Here is a 24,651-nt window from a genome sequence, read left to right on the forward strand (position 1 = left end):
GTGTACAGGGTTGCAGGCCAATCCCAGCTGACAGCGGGCGAAAGGCGGGGTACATTAGTTACATGTTATTAATATTAATTAGTATATTACATTGACTTCTAAGTATAGTTAAAAATGTTTTATGATGTTCTACTGGGTTCTATAGGAGATTGCACGTTGTCTGACATAGAATAAATCATGTTATTTCAACAGTGTGATATGCAGATGTTTGGTAGTGCTTCAGTTACTATATTCTTCATAGAACAGATGAGGGAGACTATCAACTTGGGAGCCAGAGAACTGGAATCAAATTCCAACAAATCGATCGTTATTTAAGTCTGTATGTCAGCTACAAAGGCAGCCTAGGACTGGACAGAATGTTTACTTGTCTTTTGAGGTTTTCTGCCAAATCACTCAAGGACAATGGCAGGAATGGTATGTGTATAATAGCTCTGAAGAAGTCAAGAGTCTGTATTAGGTTGACAGGTTAGTTGCATAAGCAGCCCTTCATCTTGGAGCCCTGCTGTTGCGCAACCTATTCTAGCAGTCTTTATCCACGTCATTAAACAGATAACAAGAAGCATCTGTGCTGAGTGGCGTTCTGAATGATGCTGTAGGTTGAAGGTCACAGCCAGCTGAGGACATCGAATAGTATTGAATTCTTGTTCAGAAATTTGAAGGGGAAGAAATGAATGTACATGTAACAGTCTTTTTTATCAGTAAGATGAGCTCTTGCTGTCTTTTTAACCATACTTGTGGCATGGCCCTAGGGATGACTCTGTCTGTCTGTCAGTCTGCCCATCACTTTGTCCAGATATCTCAACAACAATTGCATGGATTGGCACAAAATATTGTACAGACATTAATGGTGCCCAGAGGAGGAATCCTACTGACTTTTGTTATCCCCTGACTTTCCTTTAGCGCCACTTGGAGGTTTATATTTGTGGTATTTTGTGAAATTTCTAAACTAATGGATGGATTTCTATTAAATTTGTTACATATATCCATGGTGCCCAGGGGAAGATTCCTAATTAGAGATCTTCTGACTTTTCGTCTAGCGCTGTGTGTCCAGTACAACAGAACTAGAGACATCCCATCAGCCTCACCTGTATTTTGTATTTAGTGCAAATTAGCAAATGTTAATATCCTAACATCATAAACTAAGATGGTGAATATGACAAATATTATACCTGCTTGGAATCGCCATGTTAGCATTTTCACCATTAGCATACCCATGCCACCATTTAGCCCAAAGCACCGCTGTGCCCAAGTACAGTCACACAGAGCCGCTAGCATGTCTGTAGAGTCTTTTAGTCTTGTTAGGTCATGAAAATTAGTGTTGACCGTAAACTGCCATGGGTTGGAATATTAATCCTAAATAGTCGTTATAATCTTTTGATTTAAGGTCAGATATCATGTCATTTTTTTAAACGTCTGCTGAAGTTACAGTGTGCTTTGGCTTACCTTTTTGGCAAGTGAATGCAATGTACGGTGCTGGTCAGATTGAGCTCCTCTTCTCCATCTCTGCTTGTGATTAAAACAATGGATGGAAACAAAAGGAAAGGAAAGAAAAATGCGAGCGGAGGGGTTGGGAGCTAGGGTCAGCCGACCCCTGGAAATTCTTAAGAGCTGTGATGAAAACCCGGCATGACAGAGCGAGGAACCGCCACATCGCTCAGGAGATGCTTTAACGGCATACACCAAGATGGCGAAACGGTTATGCTGGGGTCTTAAGTGCAGCAGCGGTCATTAAAATAGCATTCACTGACAGATGCTCAGTGTAATCATTTCTCAGATATTGAGAATTACAGCTCACTGTGATTTATATAGTAACCATTGCCATTAGAGCTTTGACAGTTGCAAGGCAGGTGTTTTTTTAAAAAGCAGGCCCAGATGATTTATGGTCTTGCGCTGTTTGAAGACATTGTGAAACTCACAAGCATCCCTCGCCCCCCCTCACTATTAAAATAGGGGTGTAAGTCCTGGCCAAGCCTCGTCTCCAACATGTGAGCCAGAACTGTTGTTTTGCACATTTGGAGTATTAATTAGGATGTCTAAACAGGCAAGCCAGCACATGTGGAGCCCTCAGCCTGTGTATACATTACAGCAGGTCAGCCGGTCACTAGGAGTCTTCCCAGCGTGTTTTCATGAACCATAGTAAAGTTGAGCGCGACCACCCACCTGCATAGCCGTGTCCTCCTTTATACTCCTACGTTTAATACTGTGCACCCAAGAGGGAAGTGAGAGGTGTCCAATATACTATAACATGCTTAAATATACGTTCACTCTATAGTTTGCACAAGAAGCACCCACTGACCTTATGGCCTTTGTTCTCTAATGGTCTGCTTTTGACAGGGCTGCCTGTAACGAAGATCATTTAAACTCAAAAAACCAAAAGCTCAAGTGAACTCAGTGGCCTCCATTTTGGCTCTAGCATTGTTGTAAAACTCCAGAAACCAATGTCCATTTTAAATGGGTTTATGTACAAAGCAAAATGCACATATGAAACTTTACCTAGAGTCTTTGGGCCGTAGTAAGCTCACCCTTTCTCTTTGCACAAATAGCCCACAAATGTGGCCATTTAACCGGAGGCTATAAAAGACATCATGTGCTGCTGACACCTGTTAGGAGGCCCCCAAGTGCAGTCCAGGGAGACAGTGCAAACACTGGTGGTGGTGGATCACTCAAAGATGAAAGAACTGTAACTCAGCCTACTATTAAAAGATCCCTCAACAGGATTAAAAGAAATGGACAGGAAGAAAGCGCAAAGAACTTCTTATTACTTCACCTCATCATTGTCGGTATATGTTTATTGGTTCTTGAGTTCCCCCTTTATATTTTGAGGTTGTCTGTGTCTAGACCCTGCAGTTAAAGACTTGGCAGGCTGGGGACACACACATTCTCACTCAGGCAGACAGGGGACTTTCCTGTGAGATGCAGCTTTTGTCTTTTTACAATGTCATGGCTCCACACTTAATAATTACATATTTGTGTGTCTGCACACAGAGCCAGTGCTTGCACGTTAACTATCCTGTGGTGAGATTGCTCTGAAGGGCAGATGAAAAGGAGAGAGATGGGCATTCTTTTATGGGGGGTTGTTCCAGAAACAGATTTATTTCTGCTATCAACTCGCTGTCATTTCTTTTTTCATCTCTCTGTCCAGTGCACGCAGAGTTGAATATTAGCTAAATGAAAGCAGATTTCACGTTTCAGTAATCAGTCTTTTTAAATGGAATCTAAAGTGAATGGGTGTGTTGATTTTGCTGCCTGTCATATTCAGTTTGCTGTGTTAGCTTCGAGGACACGACCCTTCAACAGAGCTTCCACTAAGGGGAGCAGGAGAGGGATGTGCTGATGGAAGAAAAAGCTTGATTAAGGAAAGCGAAGAAAAATGAGGAGGGCTGCTGAGATAGAGATGATTAGAGATGATTTGATTTGATTTACATGTTCAACAAAATTAAACACAAAAATTAAACGGTACAAAAGGCAAAGTAAGCATGAGCTCATTTGCAAACAACATGTAAACATATTGTTATGGGCTAGCAGGAAAGCACACTTAGTGCCATAAACAGTACTTCTCCGACCTGTGTGTGAGTCTTTCTGGTTTGTGTCTGTTTATTCTGGACACTCCATCCTGATGGACAGACAGTGTACTGATTTTGGTTCTAATTTATTTCATCCTGTTTAGTGTAGAGGACTGCTTCACTTGATGCTGTTGCTGCTGGCTTAGCGATTAAAAATGGCGCTCTGTCTCCTCTTACTCTGCTATTCCTTATGTCTCAATGCAATGGCTGTTTGTCCCCAAGGTCAGAACTGAGTTAGATGAAAAAAAGTGACACTTTTGACATCAAAATGAATTATTTGTTAGTGATTTATGTTTATTTTATGTATGCTTGTTTTGAGCGCCGTCTTGGTAAGGACTCCTTTGACAAGCATCTTAATCTCAGTGGGACAAAGCTGGTCAGATTAGATAATATATAAAATAATTAATATGTCCTAACTGAATCATACTATTTTGGTTCCTCCTCCCTTCCGTCCGTCCGCAGACTTCCTCCCTCGACCTTCTTTCTGGAGTGTAATAATATATTTAACTTTCCTGGACGTCCCCAGGAGGGATTCCTGGTGTTTGGTGAACCGGAGTCTATCCAGTGTGATTTCAGACACAGTGGACAGCAGTCATTAATCACCTTGCTGTGACGGAGCCTGTGTGTGTACATGTGTTTGTGCGCGCGCGCGCGCGCGCGCGCGCGTGTGTGTGTGTGGGTTGGAAGTGTGTCTGTTTTCCTTCTCATGCGTGTTCATCAGCAAACAAATCCTATCTGTACGTGGGGAAGTGATATTGGAAATGCCAGCAGTGTGAGGGGAATGCCAGTTTTGTTGTTCTTCCTCTCTCTGTTAGTTATTTCCTAGTGCTGAGATATGTCCTCTGGCATGTTGCTTTCTCCATGAGACCCTGGCTGCATGTCGGGGATATAAGGGGTGAAAATGTGGCTGGCTGTGTGGCCCTCAGCCTACAGAGCCTTTTTACTTGCCAGCCTTCGCAGCAACATCATGTTAGAATTAATTCTGGGGCTCCATCTCCATCTGTTAAAGGGTTGTAGTGTAATGTGTGAGTGAGGAGGTGTTTACAGTGAGCACTAGGTCAGGATGTTGTCTGAGATCTCCAGACAGGCTCAGATATTAGTAGGAGAAAACAAACTTGCAAGAAATGAATTAAAGCCAAATCAGAGAAACTCAGACATCATGTTAAAAGTCTTTGGGCAAGTTCATGTCATCAAGGGCAAAAGCTTTTACAGCTGGAATACTGAAATGTGGGATCTGAGTAAAATCTGGCCTTCAAAATGCCACAAGCACATCTGAATCAATACATTAACCTGCAGGGTTACAGCGCTGTTAGAATGATCTCAGTTGACAGTAAAGGCCAATGAAGTGCCAGGACAGAGGAAGTTTATTTTCTGCTGTATTCTCCCATTGCCTCAGGCACCTAGAGGTCATAGTAAGAGGGAATGAAGAGCTCCAAATCTGCTCTCACACAGGATTAACAAAAGACCATGACCCAGTCCCCGGGGGGCGCACACACACACACACACACACACACACACACACACACACACACACACACACACACACACACACACACACACACACACACACACACACACACACACACACACACACACACACAGAGGAGGCCGGAAGCATATACTCACCAGTACACATTCACACACACACACACACACACACACATTCAACATATCTCTTCTCGTCTCGTCTGCACATACTGTACAGTACACGCACATGCATTTGGCAGCACTGTCATTTAATAAGAGAGGCACATCTTATGGAAGTGGTCACGCGTTCGGTCTGTTAGGATATGGCTTTATGTGTTTGTGTCACATTTTAGAATTTAGACTCCAATTGAAGAGCCTCGATTCCCCTTTCAGTTTTCCAATAATAGCCATAATGTCTTTATGATGAAGTAGACCCCTTTTTTGCAGACCTAACTCCGGTAGCAAGTGAAAACACTGTCACATAAAAGAGTGGCAGCCACTTAATTAAATGAGATGGTGCATTTTATTGTCATTTGTGGGAGTTTCTATATGTGATGCACCAAGGTGCTGCTCCAAACACAATCATGTGCTGTTGGTTTGATGTGGGCCTCCCTCGTATGACATTAGACAATAACGCAAGCTTTATTTATTCATTTTCAGATGGAAAGACTTATCTTTACAATAATATTTCCTCTGCTTGTTGTTTCCCTTTGACATGGCCTTTTGGCAGCAACAGCTAGTAACCAAAAAGCAACAGCTGTGTATTTGACTGACTCCATGTATGCTGCGTCTGTGTGTATGTATGCTTATGACAGTACTTGGCCGTGGTAATGTCTCACATGTGTGTTGTTGGATTTTTGTTCTTACAAAGACCAGATGTCGGTTTCATGTGCAGAAATGAGCACTGAAAATCTTCTGAAATAAAGACATTCCTCCCATTTCAGAAAATGCAGTGTTTGGGTGAGAGGTTAAGAATGGGATTAGATTATTGCTACTCTAAAAGCTAAGGTGAAGCTTTTAGAGATGGAGTTTAGGAAGGGCTAAGATATGAATGTAGATAACAGAGGTCATCTCAAGTGTGTTGATGCAAACAGGTGTGTGTGTGTGTGTGTTGTAAGACTGAATCCCTGCTCAGTTCATGGAGCTGGTTTCCCAAAATTCTGTATCCTCCTCAGTGGGAGATCAGCTGACATAAGCACATAATGACAGGAAGGGATGAGTCCAGCCTTAAGTCCCTGGTAGCAAAGAGAATTTCAGCATGCCCCCTCTCTACCCTACCCCTATCTTCCCCATCCTTCATGAGCACTCTCTGTGCAGTACTAACTAAGACGTCTGACTGGCGCTGATGGGACTTTCCCACCATACTGAAAGGAAAATTTCTCTTTGTTCCACCTTAGATGCAGATGGACAGGCTGTTGGGACGCCTCCCCTTCTGTTTGATATTTCAGTTTAACACGGTACGGAGATGGCGTCTGTGGGATGGGACCATAGACCCAGACCCTGCTTCTTCAAGCATCTGCAAGTGTAACCAACTGTAAACGCTGTCGGCTACATTAACGGCCACTTTCAGTGACGGGAAGAATTCTTTGCCTGTTGCAGAGCCTATGCGCAACAGTTGTTTGAATCCCTCAAAGCAACATTAATAAGCAATGAACCCCCTTTTAATCCCACCATTCCTTATTGGCATTTTCACATGGATAGACCCATAGTGTGCTATGCAGTATAGATATATTGTTATAAGCTCAATTATACTTAGTTGGTTTATGAGTGTGTGGAAGGGGGGTCTTAAAAACTTCTAATTTCAAGTTTCAAGTTTCTAGACTCTGTTGCTAATGGATTAAGTGGAATACACGACCTGTTCCTGTGTAACGGCTTGTTTATCTTTTTCTCCTGTCTTTCACAGATTCCCTTTGTACCCCAGAGGAGAGCGGTTTCATTTTGAATATGGTGTCTACTTACTCAACAAGAACATTGCCCAGGTAATATATGAACAAACACATAGTGCAACAATGTTTGTTTCTGTGGATGGAACTAATTTTTGGGCAAACAAATTTGAGGACCATAAAATTTTGAGAGAAGAAAATGTATTGATTACTCTAGTTTTAGTGTAACATTTTTATCCTGTTTCCACTATAGTGGAATTTTTTATACAAAGGGGATCTACTGTGTTTACAAACTGAGGTTTAAAAAAGCTGTTTTTGAACCAATTACTATACGAATACCACACCAGATGAATCTGCCGAGTTCATGTTTCATCTGCTCTGGCAGGTATGTCTGACCCCCCTCTTATTCAGACAGATTTCCACCCTTCACATCACCCATTATCTAATATGGAGCAGGTTTGATACGACCAATGACAGAGGAGCTTCACCGGTCCAGATTTGAAAAGTCACACATTTCGTTGTAGGTCCGGACCTGCATAATGCACCAAGGTCACGAAACTGGTTAGTTGTAGGTCTGTCCAATTGTGTCCAGAGGCATTTTGGTCTACGCCCCTTTGAAATCAAAAATGAACTGAGAGGTTCCACACAAATACTCATTTGAGAGTTAGTCTGACAATGCCAGCTAGAGCTCTTGTTGTAGAATCACTTGATCTTTTCATGGGATCCTTTGACAAAAAGAAAAATATAGGATATCTTCTTATCCTTTAAGGTTCCTTTGAAGGAGCAGACAGTGTGTGTGTAACATTTTGCACATAAGTTGGTTTGTCTTTCTCTCAAAAACACCTCAGGGGAGGGTTGAACTCTTGACCCATCTGTGCTTATTAAAGTACACCTAATGTGTTGACCTGGGTTACTCCCCTCTATCCATTCCTCAGACATTTATCAGCAATTTGCATTCCATTCCCTGTTTTCCTCCTCACCCAGGCGAGAATGAAGGACCACTCCACTGAATAAGACCGGCCAATTAGCGATAGCAGGTGGCTGACTTCAAACCACTGCACTTTGGGAGCCTTTAGTTCTAATACCAGACCACAAGCTGCTAGCCAATATCCAAGTCTGCCATATTTCTACCAGTCTCAGAATAAGCAAGTAAGCCAGATAAGAAAACATTTTAGACAAATGAAAATAAGTGCTTCCTGAAAACACCAAAGAAAACAATAAAGCGGCCTGTTGTGTTTTGAAAAAAGTTCTCTAGATATAGTTTGTCATGTTTCTAAATAACAATGTATGTAATGAATGCAAAGTGGAAGCCATTGTTCAGGGTTGGCGCTCTATTGTACATTGTGAGGTCAGTGTACATTTACACTAAACCCTAATCTGACGCTCATTCCATCAAATCAGGTCACTTCAATCAACAAATAGATTTTACTGTATTATAATAAATGTCAAGACTAAACGCGTGCTTAGTTCCCAGATATGTACACAAGCATACATACGCCATTGTGACTTGCAGAAAACCACAAAAAACACTGACTAGACTGACTTAGCTTGTTAAACCACTGAGAATAGCGAATTGTGATCATGTAATATATTGTTTCTTGTTGCACCAGAGAGAAAGAGACAGATTTCAATGCACATGACTCTGTGTAAACCTTTTCACACGTAGACCATTTGGCATCGTCATCTCAATGCATATTCCTACCTTTCAACTCAAACAACCCCCACCCATAGTCCTTTTTATCAAAGCCACACATCATGATCTAAGATTTCTAAGATTTCTGTTTCATGAGTCTTGGCCATGTGCTGCCATCACATTTAGCATTGCATGCTCACTCATGCAGAAAGTTTAATTTAACTTCTGATAGAAGGCATATGTAAGTGGCATGATCATTTTTCTGAATTTGATGTGTGAAAATAGTATAATAATAATAGTGTGTGTGTGTGTGTGTGTGCGCGCCTCAAAGTAATCTGGCCCTCTGCAGATAAAAAATGAGATCCAGACCAGCAGGACGTTTTCACCTGTGTCCATGAAAGATTCAGACTTTAAGGCTTTGAAACCACTTGTGAACCATCAGCTGTAACACAGGCGGGCACATGACAGGAGTACATGATAACTTTGTAAGAGCAATCTGTGGAATGATGAAGAAATGACAGCATGTGTCTTTCTATTATTTGTGAATATGTAACATCTGTGGATGCTTATTTCTGTAAATCTAAGTGACTGAAAGGGTACATGGCAAAAAATAATGTAACCCATGCACATAGAAATAAACACATTGTTCATTGTATTATTGTACAAACCTGAAATGTAAGGTAATATAGGGGAAAACACTTTTTACGTATTTTTACCAAAGCAAACATGCTCTGCTTTTAACAGCTTGGTAGAGCATCAGTATTTTTACAAGATAAAATTTCAGCTTTAAAGCCCTGTCGTCTGCATTCCATGTGTGCCTGACTCTGTCCACGTTAAGGATGAGTTATCAGGTTGACTCCAAAACAGTGTAACAGTGCCACATGAGCAGTCCAGCACTATATGATGGGGATAATAGACCATTGTTTCAAAACTGAACAAGTGGTAAACATGTCACAGTCAATAAAATAGAAAGCCATAGCAAACAGAGCTCCCCATGCCAGTTGGGTTGATTTCTGCACAGCGCATTAAAGTGTTTACTCCTGTGAGCCAGATCTTTCAGTTTCTTGGATCTCACGTGTTCAGCTTTGGGAGTTCAGGCTGGCATGAAAGGCATGAAGCAACTGGACTCTTTCATGCTACATGTAATTTCTTCTTTTAAATTGTATTAGGATTCATTAACCTTGTCATTCTCATCCACTTTATCAGTGAGACTGAAACTTTGTTCCACTCCTGCTCTACTGTATGTTTCTTGTTAATTTATTAGGGCTTTTATTAGGAAATTGTTTCTCTACTGCTGACCTGATTCACCAACAGACAATATTTTATACACAGTAATCATTTAGTTTATGTTTTTTGAATATTTCTTCTCTCTGTAATGGCCTCCTTTAGTTGAGCCCGGCATGTTACGCAGCTATTGCACAGCTTGTTCGATGTCTGGCTCAGTGATACAAAGCAGAGGTCTAGTTTCACAGCAGTCCTGGCTGATTGGCTGCTTTGCTGATTTGCTCACTGACTGACTGAGCCTGGGTGGCAGACATAAGCTGTCCATCTCTTATTAAATTGCCTTGTGTGGCTGTGTTTGAAAGTGGGAAGCTGGCAAAGGATCAGGGCCACAGCAGGTCGACTCTGCTTTGATGTGGCAGAGGAAGACATTTTCTGTTATTAGGCCTCGTGTCATGAGGCCAGGGGAAAGGATGGGGAGACTGCTTGGAGCACCCTGGATGTGAGGTGGTAACACAGGTGTTGTCACTTCAGCTTAAAGAGGTGGTATTATGCTTTTTGGCTTTTTCCCTCTCCTTTAATGAGTTATCTCTCTTTTTTGTGCATGTAATAGGTTTGCAAAGTGAAAAAGCCCAAAGTCCAGCCCAAAGTGAGTTCCCATCTCCCACAGAAAACTCTGCTCTGAAAACAGCTCGTTTGTAGTCCAGCCCTTTCCTTTTGTTCTCTGTGAGGTCACAGCAAAATGCGTGTCATAATGCTCGCCTTACGGCTAGTCCGACACAACCGCCTGTTGCCTCTCCTCTCCCTTCCAAACACTAGCTACCCTCCAGGCAGTCAGTGGACATAAAGTTGTTACTGTGATGTAGAGACAGAGCTCAGTTAAAACTTTATGGATGAAAGATCCTTTTGTTACAGATTAATAACTCACCATGCTCCAGTCCATGTTGCCAAGCTGGGCGGCAACATGTCCAGCTGAACCGAAGCTGTTTACCGTCTTCTCACTGACCCGCCCTTCTCTGCTTCTGATTGGCTAGTAGTCCTTAACTAGGAACTGCGCATGTGCAACTCCCAACAAAGATCATTTAGAGAAAAGATGCATCACTCCATAGCTAAAACGAAGCCTTCAACACAAGGTGAAAAGAGGAGCTGCAGCAATGTTCTGTATGACAAAAAATATGCTGTTTTTTGAAAATGAAACTGTTCTGGTAGAACATCTAAATAAGATTATGAACCTGAAAATGAGTATAATACCACCTCTTTAGTTTGACAAAGAGAAGTTACTGTAAGAGAGGAAAGGAATTCCTGGGTTGACACCCAGCCAATCTACATTTATTCTTTTAGCTGACGCTTTTATCTAAAGCAACTTACAATTGCTATACAGAGGTCACAGGCCTCTGGAGCCACTAGGGGTTAAGTGTCTTGCTCAGGGACACAATGGTGGATGGGTCACAGTGGGGAATTGAACCCGGGTCTGTTACACCAAAGCAATGTGTCTTATCCATTGCGCCATCACCACCCCAATCTATACTGCTCCTTCTTTTTTTCTTGCTGCAAAATCTGTAGCTTCTGAGTTTATGTGGAGACATTGCCATTTTTGTCAATGTGCATATTTTTTTCTTTGGTCCCAGTAGAACCAATACCTGAACGTGATTTACAGAGAATGTGATTTTCACTTCGTTTAGTTGTTAAATGAATAGCATCTGGCTGTTGCGTTTCCTTGAAGTAGTTGGCCACAGGTACGTAACTCGGCCTGAAGTGCCCATCCACAGGGGCGCACAAATGTTAAACCTGTCATTCCTTCACTCAGAGAGTGAAATTAGCCAAGTTAGTGTGGCTGACTCCAAAGGAAAACGTGCAGCCGTTAGACTGAAGACGTGCCATGTCTTGCATTTGCTTACTCTCTATTATCCACGGCACTACGTTGTTGTGAAACAGGCATGTGGGGCTGATTAGATGACAACTGATGCTACACAAAACTCTAGGTTTTTAGCAGGAGGGGTTGGGGCACAGCGATTAGTTCTCAGTCACTAAGCGTGGTGTATCATATTTTGCGGGCCTCAAGCACTGGAAACCTAGTATTGGGAATTAAAACACTAAATCTGTTGTCGCCTAACCAGGTCGCCAAGTCTCTGGGCAATTTCACAGCATGAGCTGTAGGCACAGTGCCATTCTGGTGGTCTGGAGCATACGTCAGAGCGCCTGTTGCCATTAAGAGTGGCAACTGTGGCTCCATAAAACATGGCTATGACTCATGGGGGAGCCCTACTGTCTTTAGTGGTTAGTGGAGGTGGCAGCATGCGGAACAGGAGCTGGTTGGCTGGAGGAATTCTTGGTGAAGCTATTTGGAAAGGTTGTAGGTACTCTGTCAACAATAGCTTTTGTAAGTAATAATGAACAAGAGTTAGGGTTTCCCACAGGGTGACAATTCAGTCATGGAAGTGGTACATATGGAATGTTGTTTTGCAGTTATTTTTTTACTTTTCTAAGAATTGCCATGATTTAGGCTGATAAATACAGACTATGTAAATGAATATTGTGAATTAATTTCATTATATCACAGCATTATGTATTATTTATTCATATCTCACCTGTAAAGTTCATTAGCACTGTGAAGACTGGTAGTAAAACAGTCTAACTGTGTTAGACATCTTAAATTAATAAAAAAAAATTAAGCTTAAAGGGTGAAAAATAAGCTGGCTGGAAAGCAGTCTCTGTTTCCCATCTTAAAAAAAGAATTTGGAAAAATACCCTAGTGTCATTAGGTTTGGTAAGTTGACAGCAAAGAAACCCTTTCACTGTTTTTTCTCTTCTGTTTATTCTTGTTTTGTTAATTCAACGTTTTCCAAAGTTGAGGCTCTTCCTTTACCTCTTCACCTCTAAGTGTCACTTAGGGGTGTACTCAGTTTTTTTGCCAGTATTTTAGACATGCAGGGCTTAAAGCAAGAAACTTTTCTGTGCCTGAAATGGGTTTACGACAAAGATGGAGGGTAGGGGGCAAGAGCGCATCTCTGTGTTGAAAACTAATGGGGACATAGGGGCTGAGAGTTCACGAAACATGAGGAAACACGATACTGGGTTCACAAGAACAAGACGAGAAGGTAATTGTACAGTGTCTTGATGAAAACTTCAATGTGGAATTCTATGATATTAGACACTTAATTTCCTGCATTCTGGTAACATTTTCCGCCACCACCTATAATCGGTGCTGGTACTTAGGGCTGGGCAATACAGCCGAAAATGTTATGATAAAACATTTAACTTCAGTCAATATTGATAATTCTCATTAGAAATGTCAAATCATTATCTCTTTCAGGTTTAAAGGCTGATTTTTGAGCAAAAATCAGTGGATCACTGTACAAATCTGAGGTAAAACATTCAAAATTATTATGATTAAGAAAAATCTTTTTTTCAGTCCCTTTCCTCAACAAAATAAATATCTTAATAGAAAAATTAGGTGCCGATTTGTTTGTGATTCAAATGAATTAAATGAAACATTTATTGAACATTTGTTATATTGCTTCGGAGAATTATATTGTGATAATTATCATTATTGTTTTATTGCCCAGCCCTGCTGGTACTCCCCATTCACACGGGGGAGTGTGTATCGGCTGGTACTATGGCTAAATTGTTTCATTATAACTTCAGATACAATATTAAACTATAAAGCTTTCCACTAGAAACCTATAATATTAATTCCAGTTGGACAGCAGTTTAATTTCTGTGGGTTTTAATTTATTAAAACCTCGTGGAAGAAAAATTACATGGTGCTTAGTCTCTAGTTAGTTAATGCTAAGTAACTCGTCAATAAACATTCATGCAGAACGAGTTCAACATTTTAAAAGTTTGCTGTAGCGCATCAAACGTTTTTAATGCCCTGCCCCATCCAGGCTGTGATTGGTCGACGAAAAGTTACTGTGACAGCAACTTTCTGCACTCGGCTGCATGAAAGGCACTGTGGCTCTGTCTCCGGCAACAGAGATTAGCAGATAGACGAGAATGGGAACAGATGAGAGCCACATAGAGCCCACCGGTACGCAAGAGAAGTCCCGGGACGCCAAAGAGTAAAACGTCGAATTAACTTACTGGTATCAGTGGCCCACTTCAAGCACTGCCTATTATCAAAATTGACGCCACTTATCTGTGAAGCCGTAGTCCACTGGTGGATTACATTCTGACAAAAATGGTCCAGATGAACCCGGTAAAAGATTTATTCCAAAACGCATTATTATATCAATAAATACACACGGACTGCTATTGCGTTGTTTTATATTAGCGTAACTATAGATAGCATGTAAACACAAATGGCGTCTACACATTGACCTTTTGAGTGACACCTTAATTGACCCAATAGAAACTTCCATGCCCTGTTCACAGCCTACGATAGCCAGAGTGTCCACGTAGCCAGGAAGTGCCAGTCCTCTTTCTTTCACTTATACACCGACAGAGACAGAGACACTGCCACCAATTGTGCCGAGGAAGATTGGCGCTTCACACACACATCACGCAACAGTTAAAAATTTAAGCAAGAATAATTTCCACAGACATATACATATATTGTCGAATTCCGGCACAGCGCCGGAGAACTTTAAGCCCTGAGACATGGCTGTGTTAATTTGAGGGGACAGCAAATGTACACTGTTACACAAGCTGTATACTCACTACTTTACATTTTAGCAAAGTTTGATTTCTTCAGTGTTGTCAAGTGAAGAGATATAATCAAATATTTACAAAAAAGATACTGTAGCTCAGGGGTATTCAATTAGATTTCAAAGAGGTCCAGTTAGAGAAAATTTCCCGAAGCAAAGGTCCGGAACATCAAAACGACGAACTTGCGTTATCATTCAGTACTATAACCTATAGTTGTATCAACACATGTTTTTAGTCAACAACGGACTGTCAAATCAAGTAATATTTCAGTCAGTTTTCACATCAAACTGGAAGGATAATAAATAATAACTATTCAAATAATAAATTCTAAATTTAAGTAAACTAAATTAAAGTGCCTAATTTTTAGAAAAAATTTAATAAAAAGTGTAGCTTGAAGTGATGAAGTGTAGTCTTAACCAATTTTATAATAAACACACAACTGAACAGCTGTTATGCCTCCTCTTCTCTTTCATTTCCTCTTACAGAGCTACCACTTTCCTACTTTCTGTTGTTCAGTGAGAAACGTGAGCTCCAGCTAGCATATTGGAGATCTATGAGATATTCTGGTTTTGAACTGCCCGTGGGAGGAATGTACATGTAAAAATCTGTACATTCTTGATTAAAAGTCATGTGAAATCTCTTTTATCTTTCGTCTCCTCAATTCGGGTGTGTTTCCAAAACGTCTCTTGTGAATCTCGCGGACTCGACTCGCAAGCATCGGTATGCACAGACTTGATTGGCTGAGCAGCGTCACATGAGAGGATTGGAGCACATGCGATTGGTCTGTGAGTTTCCTGGTCCTCTAAACCAGTACAGTAAATGCTAGAAAAGCTGCGCGGGTTAAAATAGAAACGCTCCGTCACGAGGTAGTAAGTCTCAATAATAAATGGGCTGTAGGTCGGCGGTCTGGAGAGGACGGCGGCTGGGTCCGGATCCGGACCGCGGTCCGCCTATTAGTGACCTCTGCTGTAGCTCATGACCCCGGTCAAAAAAGATACAACATAGTCTTGGCATAGCCCTTTGTGGCCATTAGCTCATGTGATTGTGCTACGATAAAAACATATGACCCAAGCAAAGACAAAACGTGAACATTACACAGTTCCCTTCCACCTCATAACTCTCCTCCATCTCAGACCAAGCTGTCAAGATGTTAAAATTCCCCGATGAAAATCTCCACCTATTCCTTTATTTCCTCTTGTCTTTAATGCGGATGTTGCGGAGACAGTACAGAGTCTGCAACTGGGTTTTGTGAATATAGTTGACACTCTATAGTGCAACAATGGGCGTACCATATTTGCACATGAACTCAGTTTTTCCACAGATGACATTCCTGTAAGCAGTTGTGTGTTTACTCTGTCAGTCCACAAGCCTGTGAATCAGAAATGGCTATGTACAATGAGTGATTGTGTAATAGTCAAATGTAGGACATCAAAATATGTGTTTCCATATTCCTGATATGTATGTACAGTGTAAATGCACAGGGCTCTTATCTCCATTTCTCTTCTTCTTTTCACATGTTTTGCAAACTTTAATTCACAAACTGCAGGTTTTTTTTACTGTATAGTACCAAACAGGATTGAATGAGAGAACAGTTATAGCTTTAATGTTTTGGACCCCATATCTTGAACCTACTTAGGCATCCTTTATGGGGAAAAAAGATCATAGCTGACAAGGTTCCATTATTCACTCTCAAAGGTATCAGCCCCAGGAGAATATTTCACTCCTTCATTGCTTGAATTCTGTTAAAAGAGAGCAGAAAGGGGAGCTTCAGCCTATTTCTCAGCAAGATCTTTCTGAGAATTTAAACACTTTAAAACAGAACTATTCCAGGTTTCCCTCAGAAGCCTGTTGGTCTTTCTCTCCTTGTCCAGCTGAGGCTTGCGGTTTGTGACTCAGTTCTCGGTGCGATCCAGACAGCGTTCCAGAAAAGAAAAGGGAAGAAAAACAGGCGATTACATCTCCACTGTCCCTCTTCAACAACAGCAGTCATTCTTCTGTCCAGCTGCCTTGGCAGAAACCTCATCTCAACAAATAGACTATGTTCAGAAATCATAATGTAGCCCACTGTACACTGTTTGTTTACCTGAACCCTGGACCACTGTTCCCCAGGCCCTGCCACCATCTCTACCCTAAGACAGACAGAGCCTGGAAGTAATCAGACCGTTTCAACCGCCTGCTGCCACTCATTGTCTCCATCCTTCCATAACAGCCACATCCGTTTTCCATTTTAAAGGGATGGATATGATGGAACACATAATGGGCGGGTCAGGCACCAGAAAATATAGCATCAAGTCAACGTAATACAACTCACTTTTACTCTTAACAGGAAGGAGGAAAGAAGAAATGTGGCCCCAAGTTAAGTTCTCTTTTAGGCCGAGCCATAAATGTGTCTGTTTTTGCTTTAGCCCAGTGAGGAATAGCCTGAATATGAATGCTCTGAGCGTCATTTCCCACATGGCCAGATGCTGTACAAATGTTGGATAATCATCTCCTTACATTTAATAGAGGATAAGTTTTAGACCCTGTGTCTGACAATGTGTTTTGTATTTGAACGCCATTAAGGTGCCACTTTTAACAAGAGTTCTGTACTCCACTGACAGTAAAAAGCACTTCATTAGTGTACTTTATTTATCACATTTCTAGCAAGAAATTATTTTTGGCAGGTTATAAGTGGGTTAAATTGAGAGCAGTATGGCTCGTGTTGTGAGATCGTTAACAGCCTGATAGGAGCAGAGACAGTAGGCTGATGGCTGTCTGCTCCCCCCCTCTGGTGATTGATGCATAAAGGGAGAAGGGAAGTTGCTGTTTTTATGGTGCTGGATTTAAGATTAGATCTATGAAAGGTTGTTGTCTGAAGCCTACAGTGCTCTGTTATGTCATTTGGATTGTACATTTTTTGATTCAGACAGATGCTTTGTGAATTTTCTGTGATAATAGGGGTGTATGTTTGCGTAACATAATACAGATTATGGGTGAATTATCCTCAAATATAATGGTGTGTGTGTGTTTCATCTTGCCTTTAATTGCAGTCTATGTATGTATTTATCCTCACATTTTCATAATAAGCAAGGCTGAACTGATATACGTCTCTAAGCCTGTAGTTTATGTGTCTTGGCTCAGGCCAAGCAAGAGATGTGTGAAGAGAAACTTGACCAGCTGCCATAGGAAGAGTCGCTACTGAGAAATTACATTTAGATAAGAACAGTTTCTCTGCTCAGGAGAAACTCCCTGTAGGAAAGAAAAAGTACCCAGTGGTTTGGTCGTCCTGTGGTTCTCCTTGTTCAAGCTATCTATTAACCAAACCCAGGCCTTAATGTACACCCAAAAGTTTTCATAGCCTTACTGTGTGGTCCCTGTTTTCCATCACAAACCTTTGTTGGTAGCTACAGCTTGCATCCAGTGCCACTTATTGGCCAGAGTGAGTTGTGGGATCAGAAGTAGGTGCACCCTTTTCCATAAACAGATATTTACCGTTTACTGCTATGTCAGGCAGATTGTGTGTCTGAGGTTCTGTGCTTACGAAGCCTTAAGCGCCCTGCAGGTTCTGTTTTTGATAAGAAAGAAGAAAGGAAACAATTGATGCTCTAGTCCTGACCTGTACAATGGAGGGTGTGGCCTTTTGTAGTCTGTCAGCTTGCTGTTGGCCAGACGACGTGATTTATAAGCAGGTCTCGTACCGCTGTTGTAAGTGTATGTCACCGTTATGTGGTTTCCAGTGTGGGCGTATGTACGCATTGAGGCCGTCAGTACGCTGCGATTATGCCTGAGCTCCGAGGTTTTATGGGAATTCCTCTGGACAGCCACCTATGACTTTATGAAACACTTAAATTCGTCTAATTGAATTTCCACATTTTGTGGTTGGTAGTTCCAGGTTTGTCCATCACCACAAAGGGGTACCAGAGGAGCTAGTTCCACTAAATATAAGGGTAAAAGTAAATGTTAATCCTGTGTCTGTGTGTCTATATGTGTATGTCTAAGAGAGAGAGAGTTATTGGAGTATTTCTTTGTGCTAAAGTATTCAGTTTTTGTCGGTCATTTAAGCCTTGACCAATGTTTGCTGTCTCTAGGTAGTCAAATCAAGCCAAAATGTTATGCTATTAGGAGAGATTGATGAGGGGGAAGACGTCATAGAACAGAGAGGGGCCTGAAGGCATAGTATATTTTATCTCATCAGAATAAATTGGTCCAGATCCAGAGATGATACATCAAGTGGCATGTTTCATTTGCTTGTGCTCGTCTTTTATAATAAATCGGTGCAGTCATATTAGTATGTGTGTTATGAATATCTTCGTCCCACAGGTCAGACTGTGGATTTTACTGGCAAAATGTTCTGAAAAAGTGAGGGGTTTGCTGTGATTCTGGGTGTTTGGAAAGTGTTGGCTGCTTCCCTCCATCATTTATTTAATAGTGAGTCTGCAGTTTCCAGCTGGTTTGAATTTGTAGCTGAGGCCTGTTTGTTTGGCGTCTGCTCTCCTGTTGTCTCACTGCTACATACTATACCACTCCGCTTTAGCACTAAGGCCTCTCTAAAGTCCCTTCACTTACAGATATCTTCTCTCTCTCAACTCAACTTCAGCAGCCATTGTATATTAGTCTATGGTAATATCTAAAATGTTGGCATTGGTTAGAAGGAAACTAACCGCTCAGTAGATAAAAGGAAAGAGAAAAACGAATCGGACAATCCATTGCAATTTAACTAAGTACTTTTTTCTCCACTGGAGGTTTTATCTCTTCCTTTGATCATAGTTATGTCATTGTGTGTTAAAGTATCTGCAAATTCTGTTTTTCTCTTGGTGAAGTAGGGAAACTGGACCAAGGTACACAAACAAAAGAACTTCTGCTTGTGGGCTTATTTTTTTTATTTTTTTTTGGCTGACCAAGTTTAGCTCTTGGGGCCCCCACCAACTTGTCATAAGAATCAAGAAGGTAGAGATTACATTTTATGTCAGCAAGTTTAGAAAAACTTGTTGTTCTTGTTAATTTATCAAACCCTGTGTGCTGTCATATGGGTGTTTAGGAGAAGAGGTATTCAGTCATGAGCACAGGCCTTACTGCGGCTCAATTATATTAAACAGCTCTTTGAATAAAACAATGCTGGCCCCATCTGGTCAGTATTTGAAAAAATATCAGCCGTGCTGGCTCTGGGTTAGTCCTTCTATCCAGCGCCGGGCCTGCTTCCATGTGGATTTCATTACAGCCTTTTGGCTTTGGCAAAATCGGCAGCTTTTAATCTGAATTAACGCAGCAGCTCTGGACCACAGAGCTCTTTCAGTGGCACTCATCCTTGACTTAAGAGAGGCACTGTCTCTCTCCCCTAATTTTGTCAAGTTAATCTCAGCGATCCCTTTCTCTGAATTTCAGTCACTCCAGCACTCCTCTCCGTCAAATAAAGTCTCACCTCATTAGCGTTGTGTCTCTCTGTCACCCCTGGTGTCAGCCTCCATTACTCTGCCAGGAGGAGAGGATATGGGTGGGGTGTCGTCCCTGTCATGTCATCATCTATGCCATCCAGCCACAGCTTGCTCTTTATTAATGAAGCGTCTGTGATGAGCCCAGGCCTGTTGTCCCAGAGGCCAAATAATCGTTTTACAGTTATTGGAGAAAAGGGGCCAAGTGGCTCATGAAAGAAGCTGTTAAATAAACACCAGCTCAAGTTAAAAAAGGAGGCTGTGAGGGGGTCTTTTTTCTTTTCCTTTGAAAGTTATTAGTGTAAGCTGTTTTCTCTATATCTGAATAATTTTTTATTTCCAAAATATTAGCTGCATGAAGAATAATACTGTGTTCATGCGGTCAAGTAACATGATTCATAGCACTTACTGATACCCACAGTATAGGCCTATGATGCATTAACATACAAGCTGTAATGGTAATCCAGTGTAAATTGCAAGACTAGACAAGGTTTGACCATGAATTGACACACATATATATATATATATACATTTAAAATCAACATTAGCATAGAAAACTACCTTGGGCATTTTGGTCATTTTAAAAGTTACAGCTAAGTGGCTAGTTCCATTCACAGAAGAGCTTATATCATATATTTAGATTTGTTTGATTGCATCTCAACCGTTTTGTTTGTTGTTCCGCTCCAGGTTGTTACCCACCCATTATGACGCCAAGCAGGCATCTCTAAAGTTTTAGTGGACAAATTACTGCCAGTACTGTTGTTGTCCCCATGGGAACAGACCCCTTTTTTAAAGTTAAAACAAGTCTCTCAGCCAAGTCGTTGGCTCATGCTTTTCAGAGCAATTAGGATGCTGTCCACAGACACTGCACCCTGCCTTACCTAAATATGCATCCAACTACAAATATAAACACAAATACACATGCTGTAATTATATTATGTCAGCGCATGTGTTTGGCTTTTATGTGTTTGGAGCCTTGGCCTCACAACCGTTACAGCAGTCAGAGTGAAACTGTTTGGAGCGCAGAGTTATTCTTGAGAAGAGGAGAAGATTGCTCCTCGCCGTGACTGTGAGATCCAAGAAGCCAGAGAAGTTCACCTGTCAGCAACAGTGTCATAATTCATTTCCTCCATCCCTGTTGACAAAGCTTTATCCAGAGTTATGATCGATATATCCATGAGAAGTGCTGTGTGAACAGTTGGGGGGTTTTTTTGTGGCTATTATTTCACTTGACCTTTAGTTTTATTTTGTCAGATGTCATTAATGCAACTCAAAGATTTTATCAGTCTTACTTTTTTATGTTATTGATGCGATCATTTACTGTATTACAGCTATTTTTTTCTGAAGCTGCAAGTGGTTCCTTTTATATGGCTTTTGCAAGCGAGCCAGATTGACCCGTATTTCACTTTAACCTTCCATTCAATTCAGCAGTGGCCTTGTTCCAGCTTATTAGAGAGTTAGAAACCACACATTCAACCTCACACTCTTTCCCTCATGCTGAATTAATGGAACAATCCACATAGTTGGCCACCAAAAATGTGTGTGTGTGTGTCGAGGGAAGGGGAGGGGGAAGGGGGGCACAATAGCTATTTGTTTCTTGTTCATCATTTTCTCTCCTGCTTTGCCTCTCTCTTCTAGTCACATTTGGATGTAATTCCGTTTTTTAAAAATCCATGTAGCAATTATTTTATTTGTTTATTTGCTTATTATGTAAACCTCTGCAGCCATTTTTTTTTTGACAGGGTTGAGACACATAACCTGCGAGGGTATAAGGAGAAAGCAGTATGATAGGTTGTTGTCATCTGAGTGCACAGTGATTTTTCTTTAAATGTATTATGTTTATTGTATTATGTTTATTATATTAAGACATATTACAGTATATTGGCAGCAACTGGAGACAAAGTGTAGGCAATGAATGCAATCATTGTATCATAGGCAAACAAATTAAGAGCTGTGAGCTGTTCTTATTAAGCACAAAGTTCAGCAGGTTGACCTCAGACTGGGGACGTAATGAGCTTGGATCAGCCAGTCTAATCACAGATTACAACTATTTATCTGATTTAAAACAAATAATGCAGCAAATGTTCCACATGGGGTTCTGGCCACGAGCACTGCAGTGCTTTCCAGGTAAAATCAAATATTCTATAGGGGAGATTGTTTCCTGTAAAGACCTGTCCCTGATTGTAATCAGCCATTCATTATGAGAAAATATTTTTGTACTGGGCTAGAACTTTTTTGATTTCAGACGCTGCATCCCATTGGCAGTGGGAAAAGGTTTTAACATCTTTAACACTATGCAGGGTCACAGTTGAACTAACCCAGATGACCAGAGAATGCTCCAGGCTATCCAAAGTAAACCGGACACAGCCTATACTCTTCCCATACCGTGGCAGCTTTCAATTTGAGAGCCAGTGAAAAAGTTTTCCTTTTCTTTTGTTTATTGTCACATTATCCTGCTTTTGATTTTTTTTTTTTTTTATCCCCTTCTCGAGAAATCATTTTCATCACTACTATATTTGCTGAACATACGCACTGAATTTTACACGTAATTGTTTGTTTGTGTAATTTGTCAATCAGAGCTTGTGACTGGAGATACTGAGTTTACTTGCTTATTATCCGAGTTGAGTCATTACTATTATTTCCTTTTTGCTTGCAGAGTGGCACTCAACCATGTTACAGTATAATATCACTTTTGGTCTTTAGTACTGTCAAGTGTGACTAAAATCAAAGTCAAATGGAGCTTATATTTTATACCATATTTCAGTGTAATCTGTACTTCTTAATAATACTGTCCTTTAAGAGTTCTTTCTGAAGCATAATGTGGGCTTTCTTTGCCAGTGTCTCTTGGAAAGCTGACCGAATTCTCAGATCTATTCTGCGAAAGCTCAGGCATAGTTGATCTTTCGGCTTACAACTAGGATGCCTGCTAATACTTACTATGTTCATATCAATATCTTGATGGTTCACACACAAGCACACATTTACACAGATACAGACTAAAACAAAAACAGAAATCTTACAAATCTGCAGCATGTCCTGTGTGCACAAATACATATAGCTAAATCCTTCACCATGTGGATATATGAAAGACCTCTTGTTTTCCAATTTTACTTTTATCCTCACCAACCCAAATTCCTCCACGGAGCAGTTTGATGCTGCATATTTTTCCTGGTTGAATAGCAGCAGGATCTGGCTGGATATCCCTTTCAACTCTGTGAAATATTGGAAGTCAGAGCTTTAATCTGGGACTCTCTGGTTACTGTTTTGATAGGGCATGTAGTTGGCCAGTCAGTTGTACTGTAGGCCAGACATGGTCATTTTACTGTCATCAAGGTTGTATTCATACTTGACAAACTGTTTCTATGAAGTAAGCTGAAGGAGGTTTATAGGGTTATTTGCCAGATGCAAATGTTTGCTATTTTTATGCAGTGAGAAAAAGTGAGAAACAACCAAACTGAATCCCAGATCAGTTATCATTCATTCCTCATTTCTTGTTATGGCTCACTCACCTTTTTGACTTGCTAAAATAGACAGTTAAAACAAGCAGATATTTGGGATAAGTAGCTCTCGACAACCCTCACTCTGAAAGCAATATATTTGACAGTCAGACAAACCCAGACAGACAAAATACACGGTTCGCCAGCCGAGGCTCACACCGTGAGCCCAAATCCAGTGGTAATGCTAATAGAAAATCTCAGTTGTAAAGCCATCCACAAAATAAAGAGGAGAGGAAAAGAAAATAATATGCCCATTTACAAGGAGTGGAAGGGAGAGGAATTGTGGGCAGCATGAAGCCAGGATAGGCACCTGCCCACAAACCATATATTCATCCTCCTCTCTGGCCTGCTATTTTCCTAGGGGCCTTGTGGAAACACAACACACGTATAAAAAAAGATTTCCCTTGTAAAATACCACAACACTTTTATTCCAAATAATAAAATGAGTGTGATCAGACTCTGGCTAAAATTAAAATGTTTTAATGACTATATTTGACAGCTTTATTTAAAAGGCATAGTACAACTAAGGTAAAGTTTGTTGTGTTTGTTCCTTTCCTCCACTTTCCATGCCAAGGAGAAGACATTAGACCTGCGCTGAGTTCAGGCTATGCTGCATTACACATTTTGTGCATTTCACTGTTCGGCACCATTCACCGTTCAGCCCACAAACGTTTGTGGCTTCCCTCAAGAACAAGCTCCGTGTGCTTTGAATTTGAATCTACAAAGTAGTGAATTAGCATGTTCTCCTAGGTGTGCTTTATCCAGGCACCGGGAGTCCTTGTGAGACCTGCCATGGAGGATTGATGATGGTCCTGCATGCCAATACTGCTAACAGGAAGTTGACCTCAGTGTTGTGACTTGGCAAATAGGGTCAGGCTGTGTGGGTGTTGGGTTACTTGACTGTTACAGTGGCGAGGGGCATTATCCCTGGGGACCAGAGCGACCCTCAAGGATCGTGGCTCTTCCAATAGGTGTCGCTGTAGCACACAACACTCATTGGTTTCCACTACGGTCCAGCCCATAAACAGACTAAATAACCACACATGAAGGGATCTCATTAAGACTGTAGGCATTGTAGTACCCACCTCTGACCCCCCCTGCAGTGATTGGGGTCAGAGGAGACTAACATTGCTCTCTTGTAACCGGTGGTCTCCCTAACTGAATTTCCTATTCATCTCACACAGCCTTTCCCGTAATTATGTAAATCTGTTGACTGAATTTGGCAGCAACATGATACTCAGAAAAGTGTAACAACAAGTAATGAAACGGAAGAATCTGGTTTGAATTAGGGCTCCATTTGAATCGGACTCAGGCACAGTGAGTACACCACAC

At 41.1% G+C, this 24,651-nt stretch overlaps 1 protein-coding gene across 1 annotated transcript in view; it reads left to right on the forward strand.

Moving 5' to 3' along the window:
* The window catches only part of uvrag (UV radiation resistance associated gene), a 91,508-nt gene that overhangs the window by 42,399 nt on the left and 24,458 nt on the right, over window positions 1-24,651 (forward strand). Inside the window, exon 13 of the mRNA XM_038708162.1 lies at window positions 6,934-7,009. Coding sequence (XP_038564090.1) covers window positions 6,934-7,009 — 76 coding nt within the window. The remainder of the gene's footprint in view (window positions 1-6,933; window positions 7,010-24,651) is intronic.

The sequence above is a fragment of the Micropterus salmoides genome, unplaced genomic scaffold, assembly GCF_014851395.1.
Source record: "Micropterus salmoides isolate LMB-PRFRI ecotype aquatic unplaced genomic scaffold, ASM1485139v1 Ms_hic_scaffold_9, whole genome shotgun sequence".
Classification (NCBI taxonomy): Eukaryota; Metazoa; Chordata; class Actinopteri; order Centrarchiformes; family Centrarchidae; genus Micropterus; species Micropterus salmoides.